General features: G+C 38.3%; 1 protein-coding gene across 1 annotated transcript in view; it reads left to right on the top strand.

Annotated features, from left to right (window-relative positions):
* The window catches only part of LOC121522590 (polycystic kidney disease protein 1-like 2), a 108,040-nt gene that overhangs the window by 82,156 nt on the left and 12,678 nt on the right, over positions 1 to 13,206 (top strand). Inside the window, exons 39-42 of the mRNA XM_041807124.1 lie at positions 1,680 to 1,781; positions 1,955 to 2,086; positions 2,248 to 2,442; positions 4,322 to 4,569. Coding sequence (XP_041663058.1) covers positions 1,680 to 1,781; positions 1,955 to 2,086; positions 2,248 to 2,442; positions 4,322 to 4,569 — 677 coding nt within the window. The remainder of the gene's footprint in view (positions 1 to 1,679; positions 1,782 to 1,954; positions 2,087 to 2,247; positions 2,443 to 4,321; positions 4,570 to 13,206) is intronic.

Here is a 13,206-nt window from a genome sequence, read left to right as displayed (position 1 = left end):
AAATAACCCCTACTCCCTGGTGTGTATAAAGTTCAGTCCATGCTCAAAAACCCTCCAATATGGCTGAGTTTAAACAATTCTTCCTCCACAGAGATGCAAAAGACTCATCACCAGTTAATTCTTAATTTCAGTTATTGCTGCCAAGGGTGGAACAACCGGTCAGGGTTCAGGGGACAGTTATTTTTGTTAGACAGGGCCAGATGGGTTGGCATTTTTTTCCCTTAATAAATAAAATCATCATTTAGAAACTGCATTTTCTATTGACTTGGGTTGTCTTTGTGAGAGATTAAATTGGTTTGATGATCCAAAACATTTAAGTGTGATAAATATGCAAAATAAATCAATAATCAGAAAGGGGGTAAATACTTTTTCACAGCACTGTATGTATGTTAAAGTGAGGCATGCCTAGGTGTGTGTTGTGAATTTGAACCATGCATCTTACTACAACTTTACATTGAAGAAAGATATGATTTTACATGGATATGAAGATGGTGTGCTTTGAGATTTTGGCTTGATCATAGATTTGCCTTGAACAAAAAACGTTTAAAAAGAATTAGATGCACCTTCTGACTAACTAAGCAAGTGTAAGTTTAGTGTTGGCCTTACATCATTTCTTAAGGCATACCTTAAATATAGCTGATGAAACAGATCCTCACATTTATATTAACCCTTTCACTCCTAGCGCGTTGTCGTTGACGCGCTGTTGAAGCACACTTTACATGACCATAATTGCATGACCGTTTGTGCTATCGAAAAAATTCAAACAGTTTCTGAAAGCTACGAAACCGTACTTTACAGCCAGCATGCAGTTATTTCTGTAATTTCCCCTTTTCCCACTAAGATTCTAGCATAAAATTCCCCCGTTTTTTGTGTTTCTTAATTTTAAACTGTTGTAACACTTAACATGCAGTAATATGTAAATAACTGCCATTTATTGAAAGTTCTAAGTATTGTGGAAAAATGGGCAAAAGCACGTACTCACAGGACATTTTCTGGGCCTTTGATGGTTAAAATAGGAAAAGAGCCCAGAAACTCAGTTTTAATTTAAACAGTAAAAAAAAAAAAAAAAAAAAAACACTTTCTAAATATGCAGTGCATTGTACACAACTGCCAGATATTAAAGTACTCTAGAATAATGGGCAAAAGCACTCACAAGACACGTTCTGTGCCATTTATAGTTAAAATAAGAACGTGTCCAGAGGCTCAGGAGTTAAAGGGTTAATACCTTTTTATAAACCATAAAAGCAGATGAGACTATCAGCAACGAGACGGACTATTTCTAATGAGCACAGTGTCAGATGAGACGATTAACAGCATGCTGCAGGAATCGCCCTTTTTAAAAAGCTTTTATCAGCAAAGATAGAAAGAAGCTGTTTGTATTTTTGTCAGAAAACATCGCCTACATCTTTGCAAAGAGATCTCATGTTTCCACAGGGACGCCTAAGTGTACAGAAATCAGTTTCTCACTTGAGTTTTGATTCTGATTTACAAACGAATGAAAACTGTTGATATGCATTAAAGCAAACACCTCAGAGTTAGATTTTTTTATGACATCAGAAGTCTATCGATACCAGTGAATGCAGAGAGTTCAGTAAAGTGTAAACCAGCCTCTAGTGCATATATAAGGGTTATTTATGAAGCATGTACGGACTAAAGATTACTTAATCATCTCTTTTCAGAGCAATGTGATTTATGGCTGGAAGTTGAACCACTATAGAACTTTCACTGACGCTCTCCTCACCATCATCAGTTTGCAGATTGGCATCTTCAACTATAATGAGGTGAGAGCTTCCTCTACTCACAGATTTTCTAAAATCCTTGAATAAGAGGATGTCTGGAATAATAAAGACGAGGATGTTGCACATCTTTTAAAACTTTCCCTCTGCATGAATAAGACTAATGTGCTTTTCTTACCTCAGACTTTTGTGTGTATCTCACTGACTCCCTTCTCCAGGTCTTGAGCGGCAGCCCCTGGCTTGGTGGGATTCTCTTCGGCTCCTGTACTGTGTTCATGTCCTACATAGTGCTGAATCTCCTCATCTCTGTCATCCTTGTTGCATTCACTCGGGAGCAAATTTACCACAAGGTAATAATCAACCACAAATCAGTATTTCAAGAAAAAGACCGTTTTTTTTTCTAAAATCAGACAAAGAAACCCAGATATTACGAACTGTATGATTCAAATCATGATCACACAATGAAACACCTCCTGTCAATCTTAAAATCAATCTTTCTTTTCGTAACCAGCCCTCAGATGAGGAGGAGATTGTCGACCTGATGCTGAAGAAAATCTGCAGTTTTTTCGGCATCAGATACAAAAATACGACAGACACAAAGGGGCCTGATGGAAATGGAGACGTGGACTCGACTCTTAATAACAACAAAAACATTCATTACAGTTCTTCAATCGATGCCAACATTTTTCAGATTCCTGACCACTCCGTAAACTCTTTAGGTTAAAGGTCAGATTTTTATTTCTTATATGGATGCTTATATATTTCTAAATGTCCACATGCTAATGTATTCATCTTTGCCTATCTTCATATAGCCTAAGGTCAACGGCTTTTTGAATGCAGTGTGATCAATAATCTTCACCCACAGTAGAACTGGTTATTCTAGTGTAGAGAAACATGGTAGGGATGCTCAGGATGCACAAAAAGAAATTTCCTGTTTAAATACAGTGTATTGATTTACAAGATAAAAGGCCAACAGCTTTAAGTGCACTTTCCAGAGTGCATGCTGCACAGTGGCTTGGGGTGTGTCTGTCCATAAATGATTAGTTACACAGGACACAACCTATGCACAAAGCCAGAAACAGAGCACAAAGGCCTAGCCCACCCTGAAGGGCAGATCCAATAAGATTTGTTGCGCTGCGCAAATAGAGCAGACTTTAGTGTGAGAATAGTGCCCACAAATTGCTTTTGTAACTAATTCCCTAAAGAATTAGCAATGATTATATGCAGACTAGTGCTTTTTTTTGCCACAGCCCAAGTGGCACATCAGTGGCTGTGCACTTAGATCACCAACAACAAATTGACAGAATGAGACAGAATAACAGTTTTCAGACAGAGATCACATTCCTGCAGGGACGTGCAGCATAAAAGCACGCCTGTCAGCACATTAGATGATTATTAGATACAGTATGTGCGATTCAGAGACTGGGAAAAAAGAAAAAACAGCACACATCACTGTCTGTCTGCTGTTGTTACTAAATCATATAAAACACTTTATTACCAGACAAATTAATAGGGTCAGAAATCAGTCACTGGTCAGTTAGACCTGAGAGAAGTCATTCTGAAGGGTGTTCAACTTCCTGCTGCCTAAATCAATATTTTATCAGTCAATTAATTTGAATGATAAGGATTTTTATCACTGTGAGAATTAACAGCAGCCAAACTGATGCAAACTACAGACTTCACACCACTTGTTACACGGATGTGTACTATAACCAGAATGAACAGAGCAGTAAAGAGACATTACAAGAGTTAAGAGACACACGGATATTACTGACCATTGTGCATCATCATAGCAGTTAATATGAGTCCGAGTAAGTCTGTTATTAGGCGCTACAGTCTACACTCTTACAGGAAAATCAAATTATTTTAGGACCTATGTTGTGTTTATTCTCTCCATCATTCATATGCGCTCGTCCTTTTCCTTTCAAAGTAATCCAAGAAAACAATAAAAACACTAGAGAGCATCTGCCTATGCTGATCCTGCTCTGTCTGACAGCAGGATTAAATATCTTGGATTTATTTTGTGCTGGAGATCAAAACATCTCAATGCTGATCATGCACTGTGCACACTGAGGATTCGTCATTTCACGATACAGAAGCATAAACAATTAACAGTCAAACAGGTGTGCTTACAGACAACTACTTAGACCAGTTGTAGACAAATTTACTGTAAGCACAGTGTAAAGAGGAGAGCCTGTCTGTTAAAATTCTCTATGAGCTGATTTATTTAAGGGTGTCTGAGGTTTATCCACACCGCTCTGATGTTTCATCATGTACTGTAAAATAAATGAGAATTCAAACTCACAACTGCTCTTCTAAAACTTCTGCTCACTTTCTCTTTGAATGTTTTTTTTTTTTTTTTTTTGCCTTTTTCCAAACAAATTTATTTCTTCCTGATGTGAGATGAGAGGCACACATGGCAGCAGAGTCAGATGTTTGACTTAAACACATTTTATTCTTAAGTGGCTCATGCTGCTCATGCTATCGTTCCACAGTGTATTGCTGTGAATAAAAGTTTATTTTGGGATATACAATATCAGGCACAGTACTGCCTATTGCAGTCAGTGCTGGTCTTTGTGGATTAGGTGCCGGTTGATGGAGCATCAGCTCACATAGACCAGAACTATCTACTGAGGAGAAGGGCCATGAGTGACCTAGCACAGTTAATGCGAGGTCAGATGACAATGCGTTGGATCATCATGAGCTTGTCCCTCAGTGTCAAGATGGAGCATGCGGAGCCCTGGATGAAGGTCATGGAATATCTGTCGGTGGACCTGCAAGATGCTGGGATTGCAATGTTCATCTTGATTCGGGGATTACTTCTAGTGAACAGGTTGCCTGAACGTTTCCACTATTCATCAGCGACTTAAACAGGTATAATGAAGCCTGTTTTGCTCACTCAGCGCTGGGAGAATACGGTCCGTACGTCAGGTTCCTTGAGTAATGAGGCTGATTTGCATGTCAGAGGAGCAATTTTGTGCTAAATTTCAAACAGTCCTCCTCCTGCTCCTCATTAACTTACATGAGAGTGGGACATGAAGCTGTTTGCTCGGCTCAGCAGTTCGCATGCATTTTGTGGCAGCTATTTTCCCTTTCCCTGTGGTAATCTGTTTTGCCATTTTTGGAGCTAAAAACAGTGGATCAGCCCCATAGTTTTGAAAATGAATCACATAAAAATGCAAAAATTCACTGTTGTGCTTAAAGAGCATGCTGTGTCAGCTGCTGTCTGTCCTGAACTGTTCGGGTGTAGCAGCTCATTCATGCCCTTGAACATGCCCCAGAACACTCAGCAATGTGTGAAATGTGGTAATAGGCAGATTTAAGTTGTATTTTGATGAAGCCTTCCTATGAAATTGGAAAAGATAAAAAAGATGAAGTCCCCATTTAATTTTAAGTTACAGAAGCATACCCTGGGTAATTATTAAAGTACCTGGACAAACAAACAGGATCAGACATGATTTTTATTCTCTAATGTTTTCTGTCTTCAACATCACGAGGAAATGAGGGAAAAAGTTTGGGAACCATTGAAATAAAGCAAAAATTATTAATGCTCTTCTGAAATAGTCCCTTGAATTTCCATAAAGATTAGAAATCAATCAAAACATAAAGATATAAAGGTAAAAAAAACAAGCCCTAAAAGTCAAAATGAGCTACAATGAGATTAGAATTAAACAGTAATATTGTGAAACCACTTAAGGTATCGAGGGATTGACTACTTTTTTAAGATTAAATTAAGCATTTGGTTTCTCAGAAGAATCTCCTGAAATGATATGGGGGGAAATTTAACTGTATTCGATGAAACCTTCTGGTAGTTTTGTGAACGACATTATGCAGACATAATTACATCTGTCATACACTCAGAATCATCTTTCACTAACTTATTTATGACCTATATGTGGTCCTAAAACATCCATAAAGTAGAGGAAGGTTAGATTATTCTGAAAAAAATACTGTGCATGTTATGCAAAAATGCATACTGAGAAAACATCAACAGATTAAGGCAAACACGGTAAAAGAGGTGCTTCAACTGGCACCAAATTATAAAGACAAAAGGGGACTGTTCTTGGTAGCCAGCTTACCACAGGGGGAGTGATACTGCAGACATTACTGTTTAGAAACAGCACTTGTGGGTTTTTCCTGTGTGTTGCTGCAGTGACTTAGATGAGAAGGCCTGAACTCTTTTGTTTGTCCTCAGTAAAATGTTGATTTAACTACTCACAGTCAGCTTGATACAGGGTTGTGTTTGGTGTTCAACATCTCCAGTGGGTCAGTAAAAGCTTTATCCCCACACAATTTAATACCTACTGAGACTGCATGTGCAACACACATGAACACAGAACTCTGCAGGAAATGTCTTTAACTTGATGCTTTGGAGTCACAGGTAGATGTCGATACAGGTTAGTTCAATCTTATGGTTTAAAGCCATGGTGGTTTCTGTAATGATCCAGGGTACTGGGCTGATTGGATCAATCCTGGAAATAGTGCTGTGAGGCTCAGAGGAATACAAAAATCAGTACAGAGGATAAACAGCTAAGTACTCAGGAAAACTCACACTGGTAAGCTTACACTGAAAAACAACAATAGGCCATGAGCAAACCATGGAGACCAAGGATGCAGAGGCGCTGGGTTGGTCTTGGGTTAGGGCAAAAGCTGACTCCCAGACTCCTTGCTCATAAACTTGGATGTGCATTTTTCAATAAGGTGGCTTTCACACTCTGGGCCTAGTCCCAGATCTGAGTGCACTTGAGCCCAAAGTCTGGATCATTTTGGTCGGTGTGAATGCGCACGAACTGAACCCTGGACACCGGGCTGGGCCCACTTGGGGAGATGGTCTCCGGTGCTATTCAAGTGGACTCTAGCACCATTTGGATGAGATGTGAATGCAACTGCGGCAGAATAAAGGACAGAACGTCAGATCAGCTATATGATGCCACTGAAAAACTAAACTTCTTTCCACAGGAAGGCAGTTTGTTCACATTTTTCCTCAGTAGAAGGGGGAAATCATCAGAATCAAGTCAATGAATTGTCTGTTATGACTTACCTTACGGATGAACACAAGTTGGAGTAAGTAAGATGAGATGCAAAGGCAATAAATGTCTCTTGTCCCCTTAAAACCACTGCATCCTTGCAGAGTGAGCCCATTTAATCCTCTGAGTTGTGCGTAGGTGTGTGGATGTCTTAAAAAGTGATTTTAAGTAATCTATGACAGCAGGATGGACTTTTAAGCCGGGTGAAAGCATAAGCAATTTTAGCTTGGGTCATGACCAGAGTGTGGGCCATGGTAGCTTCTTCTTTTTCCTCCTTGGCAGGTTTTTAAACCAGCTATGTACATAGCGCCACCGGCTGGATCAGACTGAGTACATAGGCCCGGGCATGGATAGATGTTGCCAGTGTGTAAGCAAGCCAGCAGGGGGGAGAGTAGAGGCGGAGGAATCACACTGCAATTCAGTTTGAATTGATAATGACCTGTCAGTTCGCCTGTTAATTTCTGTGTTTCTCTGTGTCTTTGTCAGTTTGTTTGTGAAATCTCCTCCTGTGTAGGTTTGTGTGTAACTCCAATGTCTCCAGTTTTTCCTCATGTTTTCTGGTGAGCTTTAGATTTTGTAATTTGTGGTCTTTTCTGCATTTTTAGGAGTTGTTTTACATTTTTGCTGTTTTTGTTAATAAAGACTTTAGTGCTTTGCAATTGGAACTATAGGTTTAAAATGGAGAGGGACCTGGAAACAACCAAGGACCTCAACCCCAAACCCCAAATCTTTTCATCTAATACCAGAAGTCACTTGAACTTTGTCTGCTTCACAGGATTTCTATCGTTACAGCACGCTGAATTATAAAAACAAAACAAGAAAGGACAAACTTGTGACAATCACATACTCTTGCAAATGTCTGCAAGATTCTTTAAAGTGGCCACTCACAGATGTGTGGAAAATAAATCATAAGAAAACATATCTTCTAGGCTATCTAAAATAAGAGCCACCGCTTACGAGACCACATCTTCAGTTTGTGCAGCGTACTCATCTCTTATCAATCTACATGCCAACTTGTATCCCTCTGTTACTTACAAACACGTACAAAGACACCTCCAGCAGCCTCTTAATGCGCTGTCAGCATGGAGACTGATGCACTCTATGGTGTCAAAGTCAGTGATAGAGCCCGCTGGCAGCAAGATTTTTGAAAAGAATAAATAACCTCCTTGATAGTCTATGTGTGAAAAATGGAAAAGGTCTATGCATCTGTGTGTGTGGTTCATCCTCATTATTCCAGTCCGTAGAAATGATGGACAGCCTTCAAATTTCTCCGTAATCCTTCAAAAACATACATACAGAGGATGTTCAGTAAACTGAATTATATATACAATTATTTTATTTTAAATCATAGAGTATGTTTTTATTCAGCTGAAAAAATACAAGAAAGTGGATTCTGCTTTTATGTTTCACTATCAGTTATTATTTTATTATGGATCATTTATTATAAATGATTAATTAAAAGCCATGTAATTCTGTTGTTTGAGCTATTTATTCTGAAAACTTGAACAATCCTTGTCTACTGTATTAAATGACGTAGAGACTTGCCTCTGGCAACATGGCGGTGACATCAGCCTCCGGCCAGCCAGCCAATCTCCCGTTCTATATTATGTCTGTGCTCAGTGATACTTGAATTTGGATCATAAATCAATTTATTTCAATTAATGTTATGTAATCACCGTGCTTGTTAGTCTGAAAACTCATATTTTTTGTCTACTTGCATTTCCTTATTTGGCGGACTTGCCTTTGTTATACTGCCTATTTTATACTGGCTCTATGTTTGGCTGTAGGCTTCATAATATTCACGTATGCGTAATGCCTTGTCATATTTGTCATCCATGCTGGATGCTGTTTGATGATTAACGGCAGTTAGCTAACGTTATTTTTAGCCGTTAGCATCTGTAGCAAACACAGGGTTAAAAAATGCTTTTCAGTGATTGGTTAAAGTAAGAGAATACGTCATATCTGCAACAGTATTTGGTTAGTTTGGACGTAAATCTCTACTAGTTAAGATCAATCTTATGTCTCTGTGGTGCAACTGAACAATGACACGACTTAAGTTAGAACTTAACTAGTTTCAACGTAGGCTTTACATCATAACTTAAGGCAGAACTTACTCATGGCTGGTGCAACAGGTTGCTGACCTTCTGCACCTTAACATCAAATATTTCCTTACTTTCCTGCACTGTTTCACTAAATTGAGCCTCCAAAATCAAACTGTTGTTTGAATAAATGTTTGAATAATGACAGAATAATAAAAACAAGGTCCACAAAGAACAAATGAAAACTTCTGAAACAAATGGGAATGTCTGATCTCTCAGAAATCTCCTTTATAATCTGACTAAGAAGCCGCCTCACCATGTGGCAGCTTGACATGATAAAGGAGTTCCTTACACTCCAAGAAATGAAATAGTGATGTTGTTCATATTATGTAACTTTGTTGTGTTAAACTTACTATAACTTTTTAAGTTTTTATAGAAAACTTAACAAGGTTTCATTGGAATAACTTAATAGTGAGAGATTTCAAGGCTACAAAACACAGTTGATTAAAACGAACATAACCATCTCATTTAATCCAACATGCACACAAAGATACTCTACTATGACGCATTCTCAGACATGCGCAATAACTACGGAGCAAACAAATCACCATGTAGCAGCACAAGTGATGTAACAATATTTTTTTTATCACATATTGCTTGTTTGTATAAGGTTATAGCTATCGATATCAAGATGTAGCCAACACTTGGTTATTACTCAAATTATTTGAGTTTTGACAAATCTGCAGTTTTCCCAGAATGCCTTTGGGCACTAAACTTTTATGCACTCAGTTTGCTGCTGTCTTGGCCAGGACACCCTTGAAAAGGAGATTTTTAATCTCAAAGAGGTTTTCTCCTGGTTAAATAAAGGTTAAATAAAATATTTAAATAAAGTTGCTGTGTCAATTTAAGACGTCCCACCTACAGGGGGCGATGTTACGGTTGATAATGTCAATGAATGGAAAATGACACACAGACACTTTACCTAATGATTTTGTGGATGACTAACAGTCGTTACTGCAAATAATTGCACAAGTTGGTCCACCTTAGGTGGAATGGTAATATATAAAACATCTGTAGAATCTAAGCAAATTTCTTTTGTGCAACTGCTAGTTAAAAAATTTAAGTAGGATCAACAAAACATTTTTATCAGTGCACCGTGCAGCCCTGCAACTTATATTGTATTTATTTAATTTTGTCATTTAACCAGTACAACTGAGGCGTTGTATTAACACAAACCTATCACATTAATAATATTCATCTGTGTTAAGGTAGTTGAACTCAATCATATTAAGTTAACTTAATGTAGTGTCAGTAAATCCAACATAATGTTGTTGTGGTTAAGCAATGTAGTAATATCATGTAGCTTTAAAGTAAGATAATTAAGTAAGATTTACTTATTATGTGTTGTTCACGTTAATAGTGTTTTGCTTTTCCATTTTAAACACGGTTATGTGGAACCGGTTGACATAACTTAGTTAAGTAAAATCAACATTTCATTTTTTAGAGTTTAGCTGGGGTCAGGCCCATTATTGATCTCTGTGACAGCTCGGCTTGAACAGAGTGCTGCTTTTCTCTTCACAGGTGACAGGATAATGTGAAAAGTGTTTTAGAATAGTTCTAAACATCAGTATATCAGACGGGCCTTTTTAGATGGATGACCAATCATCATTATTTATTGTCCATGTCAGTCCTATTTTATTTCTGGTCTTGAAGTCGAAGTGCTGTGTGATGAGCATTTCAAGATCTCAGAGAAGGCAACAGGATTTAGTGCTACTATGGCAAGAAATCGATTTGATAGAGTCAGACGAGAAACACCACAATCCTTTAAGGGAGCGTGTAGAAATCTCTCAGACTAGAATTAAGTGTTGTGTCATCTTGCACCTGAAAGATGATGTTGCAAAAGTAATAGAACCAATTAATCCAACAACTCTGTAATTCTTCAGGAGAACTCTGTCAGGCAATTGAAAACCTTTCTAAGTGTGCTCTAACTGCAGCCCTGTTCACCATTATAGAGAGCAGACTGAGAGAAGTCTGCTAAAAAAAGAATAAGTTTTAGCCAGGGACTTGTGCATCTTGATAGTTTCTCAGAGTCGTTAGCTGTGTACAGCAACACACAAGTGTGGTGAAGTAAATACAGCACTGAGCTCTTATTTGACCTTCTGGCAAAAACCCCAGAGGGGATTCTTTTGAAAGGCTCGGTGCAGTTTTTCTGAATGGTTGTCATCATTAGGGACTGAAATAGTATTAGTGGAAGAACTGAAGGGAACAGAAAAGGTCTGAAAGGTTGATGTCAAAGAAAACCAAACTACAGAAAACCTATCATCCCAGCCTCACAGCTCTATTGACTCAGTAAAACACTTAGGACAAAAAAGTGGCAACCAAGAGCCATTTAGACCTTGCTTTAGTGCTTCTTACTTAAAAAAAAAATCTGTTTCCAAGTTCTGTGTTGAAGTGTTGCAGCCTTGGAGCCCATGGACCTAAACGTTAGCAGCTGTTATGTCTATCCTGTCTTTCAGCTGGCTGATACCCCTGTGAGTATGTGAATACTCCTGTGAATCACGGCCACGTCGATGATGGTCAGGCATGAATATTTAGTTTCATGCCTGTCATAAACCGTGACCGGCAGGCCTCCATGCGGGTCAGGGTTCTTGTCCATGAATCTCATAAAGATTTCTGGTGACAGCGCCAGAATGGGGAATGAAATTCAACGCTGAAAATAAATGTTCATCTGTACTTAAACTGCACAACTCTGGGGGATTCTCTGGCACTTTTCATACAGTAATTTAATATTCAGCAGCTCATCTCAGCCCTCTTCATGTGGCACTTAAATGACTAACACTCATTTTGAATATGTAAACGACTAAGATCAAACCTTCAGCTTCAGGATTTGATTTTCTTTAATATTTTTCCATTCAGCCTCCTTTGATCCTCTTTGCTGTTAATCATCTACCTTATTTCTGAGGAGCAAAAAACCTTTATGATAGGTGATAATGGTGGGCTATTAATGAATTTAGCCAGTAGATTAATGGAAACTTTACCATGATTAGCTCATTCTCAGCTGTTAAGCACAAATCAATGATTCAAGTAACCCATAATGAGCTGAAACTGTAGTGTTCTCCCCTGAGTTTGAAGTTATTTGAGGAATTTCCTTTAAATTGTGCATTATGACCATAATGATGCATATCAAAGCTTTTTCCTGCAAATTCCAGATATTGTGCGCCATACAGGCAATTATCATGCTTAACCCCCCTGAGGATGGCATTGTGGTATACAACTAAAGTCGTGTTATTCAAAGTTAAATAACTATTGAACCATAAATTGTAGCCTCTTACTTGTGTTTTACTGTGAACACCCTCAATTGTGCCATTCTAAGGACACTATCCACACCTTCATAGCTCTTACACGTTTTCTAGTGAGCCTGGAACTTGGGTGTCTTTCCGAGGTCTTTAAAGATTAAAAACACCCCAGGAAATCCAATATTAGACGTTTATTAGATATTATATATAGACGATATAAGACGAGCCCACTCCCTCGCTAAAAGGACAGTGTGAAGCTGTGGATTTCTAACCACTGCTTGAACAACTGTGTTTGCTTCTACAGAGGAGAGGAGTTTTTTTTACAATGCAATGACAATAAACCCCTATCTATCTATCTATCTATCTATCTATCTATCTATCTATGATCTATCTATCTATCTATCTATCTATCTATCTATCTATCTATCTATCTATCTATCCTGATGTTGGCATATTAGCTCACCACCATATTGTCTGTTTGTATCCTGACCTCAACCCCATCGATCACCTTTGGGATGAACTGGAACGGAAATATAGAGCCAGGCCTTTTAGTCCAACATCAACGCCTGACTTTCAAAATGTGCTACAGAATGAATGGGCATAAATCCTCCACAGAAACACTCCAAAATTTTGTGGTAAGCCTTCAAAGAAGAGTGGAGGCTGTTTGAGCAAAAGTGGGGCCAACTTCATATTAAAGTACATGTATTTGATAACAATGTCATTGCAGTCCCTGTAGGAGTAAACGTCAGGCGGCTAAATACTTTTGTCCATAAAGTGTGTCTCATACTACTAAAACACTTCAAACAGACACCAGAATGCTTGTCATGCTAAGAAACCTGTGTATAGATTCTACATTATTAGGTATAATCTGTAAATACAGATCAATGGTGAGATTGTGAGTGAGACTGGGTGGTTGTCTTTGTGTCGGCAGTCTATGGTACAACCTGTCTCTGCCTAAAATGACAGTTTGGTTCAGCTCCAGCACCCTGGGACCAAAGAGGCAGCAAAGATGATTGATGAATATTTCAGTTACAATGTGGAAAAAAACGTATTGAAAGAAAATGACTACATATGCAAATATCTTATGAATGAAAGCTAAGAAATAAAA

Source organism: Cheilinus undulatus, linkage group 15 (assembly GCF_018320785.1).
Source record: "Cheilinus undulatus linkage group 15, ASM1832078v1, whole genome shotgun sequence".
Classification (NCBI taxonomy): Eukaryota; Metazoa; Chordata; class Actinopteri; order Labriformes; family Labridae; genus Cheilinus; species Cheilinus undulatus.
This window is presented reverse-complemented; position numbering and strand designations above follow the sequence as displayed.